Source organism: Salpingoeca rosetta (genome assembly GCF_000188695.1).
Source record: "Salpingoeca rosetta unplaced genomic scaffold supercont1.5, whole genome shotgun sequence".
Classification (NCBI taxonomy): Eukaryota; class Choanoflagellata; order Craspedida; family Salpingoecidae; genus Salpingoeca; species Salpingoeca rosetta.
The window spans coordinates 1,637,650-1,639,717 of record NW_004754929.1 but is presented as its reverse complement, the minus strand read 5'-3'; the positions used below and the strand labels follow the sequence as shown (position 1 = coordinate 1,639,717).

Here is a 2,068-nt window from a genome sequence, read left to right as displayed (position 1 = left end):
GAAGAAGCGCGCATTCTGTTGTCGTCGTCGGCTACCCGCCCACCCCCGATTGTCGAGTCCCGCGTCCGCTTTCTGTATTTTTGCGTCGCACACGCGCGAGCAGCTCGACCCAGGCGCTGCGAGGCGCTTGACGAGGTGCGCTGATGCTGCTGCTTTTGCGACTGTTGTTGTCGTCGTTGGTGGTGGTGGCGGTGGCGGTGGTGGTGCCCCATCGTGGCCGTGATGATGTTCGTCTGCTGGGGTGTGCACGTGCGTGTGTGTGTGTGCGTGTGTGTGTGTGTGTGTGTGTGTGGGTGTGTGTGTGTGTGTGTGTGTGTGTGTGTGTGTGTGTGTTTGCCCGTGTTCTGTTGTTTCGTGGCATTATTGCCTGAAATCAATTAACCCTTGCTCACATGCCCACATGCCAACACAATGCACACTCCTGTTGTTGCCCCCCCCCCCTTGCCAACTTCCACTTGGGCCAACGCGATCAGGTTGCTGATCTGCTTGGACTCAAGTATTCGCAGCACCACAAACCCCGCGCGTTCCGCGACATCAAGCAGATCGCCGCTGCCGCTGCCGACAAACTCTAGCACGCGTACGCACGCGCACGCACTCGCGCATTCGCACGCACGTCTGTCTCTGCCTCTCGCGCACATGCAGACTCGCACTCGCACTCGCTCACACACTTGCAGTCGCATGCATTCTTTGAGCGCTGCTGTTTCGCCTTTGTAGCTTTCATTCTTCATTAATTTTTTTTGAGGGTTGGTGCCCCCCCCCTGCTGCTGCTGCTGTTAATGGTGGTGCTGGTGGCTTTTTTTTTGGCCCATTCTAGTTTCGGGGTGTGCTTTGTTGTTTCGGGGACAAACAATTGCACGAGGAGAGGGGGGGGGGAGGGTGTCTGTGCGGTTGCATTTCATACCGTTTCGGGGGCATCAGAGCATAAACTGTGGCTTGGTTTGCTTTACTGTTCAACACGAGCACGTGCATTGCCACCCGCACCGACTGTTTACGACGTGGTGGTGCTGGTATCCATGGCTCGATCGCTCTCTTCTTCCGCCGTGTCGTCTTCCGCAATTAGCGCGATTTTCGCTGCTTTCTGTGCCCCAGCGTGGTCGTCACACATGTCACCTGACCTCCAGAAATGCACACAAGAGGGGCTGCGCACGCGCACACGTGCACAACACGCACATACGAAGCATGCCAGACACAAACTGACACGAGCATCAACACATGCACACACAGCACCCAGCACGCATTGGCGCACAGCAGCGATTAGACTTACCCTCGCCCTTGTCTTTGGGCACTCCATCTCCATCAACGCAACAGGTTTCATCAACACACCTGCAATTCACACGATGGGTTGGCATGAAATGGGGAAACGAAATACACACACACACACACACACACACACACACACACACACACACACACACACACACACACACACACACACAAACGTGTCCATAAATGGATGCACACACGAACGTTCACACGTGCACACACATGCGCACGCGCATACGTCAACACACACACAACACACACACACACATGCACGCGCGCAGAAGTGCAACCCACCAGCTTCACTTCTTGCCGACACGACACCAAAGCCCTTCTCCGCAGTGGAGAGGTAGTAGCTGCGCGCATCACCGAGCGAGATCTGCCCAGCACAGCGCCAACATACCCGTGACGATGAGTGGGGTGGGTGGCTGCTGTGAAGGTAACCATTTCATATGGTTACACACCCCTCCTGCTCATTTTGGACACGCTCTCGCAAACTCGTGTACATCTTGCTCTTGCAACTCGCAATACACACGCAGGCAACCGAGAGACAGCAACAGCAACTCGTACCACGCGTGCCAAAACGATATCGCCAGGGCGGAAGGATGTGTACACGGCAACTTTGTTGCGCTCGATGGAGCGAATGTCTTGTACCCTGATCAAAACACAACACAGCAACGGCAAAGTTGGCTGCGTAAGTGAATGCTGCAAGTGCCACAACGACACCGGGGCTGCAGTCGTGGTGCAGAAGCACACACATCTTTGATGCAAGTTCACAAACACGCGCACACACACACCGGATGATGCC

At 55.5% G+C, this 2,068-nt stretch overlaps 2 protein-coding genes across 2 annotated transcripts in view; one reads left to right on the top strand and one right to left on the bottom strand.

Annotated features, from left to right (window-relative positions):
• The window catches only part of PTSG_02423 (serine palmitoyltransferase), a gene marked incomplete at its 3' end in the record, with an annotated part of 4,291 nt that extends 3,719 nt beyond the window's left edge, over window positions 1–572 (top strand). The window contains exons 10-11 of the mRNA XM_004996859.1: window positions 114–135; window positions 474–572. Of these exons, the coding sequence (XP_004996916.1) occupies window positions 114–135; window positions 474–572 (121 nt within the window). The remainder of the gene's footprint in view (window positions 1–113; window positions 136–473) is intronic.
• A 534-nt stretch (window positions 573–1,106) lies between these two features.
• On the bottom strand, window positions 1,107–1,768 carry PTSG_02422 (uncharacterized protein; the record flags this gene model as incomplete). Its single annotated transcript, XM_004996858.1, has 4 exons — window positions 1,107–1,139; window positions 1,265–1,323; window positions 1,558–1,616; window positions 1,725–1,768. The coding sequence occupies 4 exons, from the start codon at window positions 1,766–1,768 to the stop codon at window positions 1,107–1,109; spliced, it is 195 nt and encodes a 64-aa protein (XP_004996915.1).
• Between the last annotated feature and the right edge of the window lie 300 nt (window positions 1,769–2,068).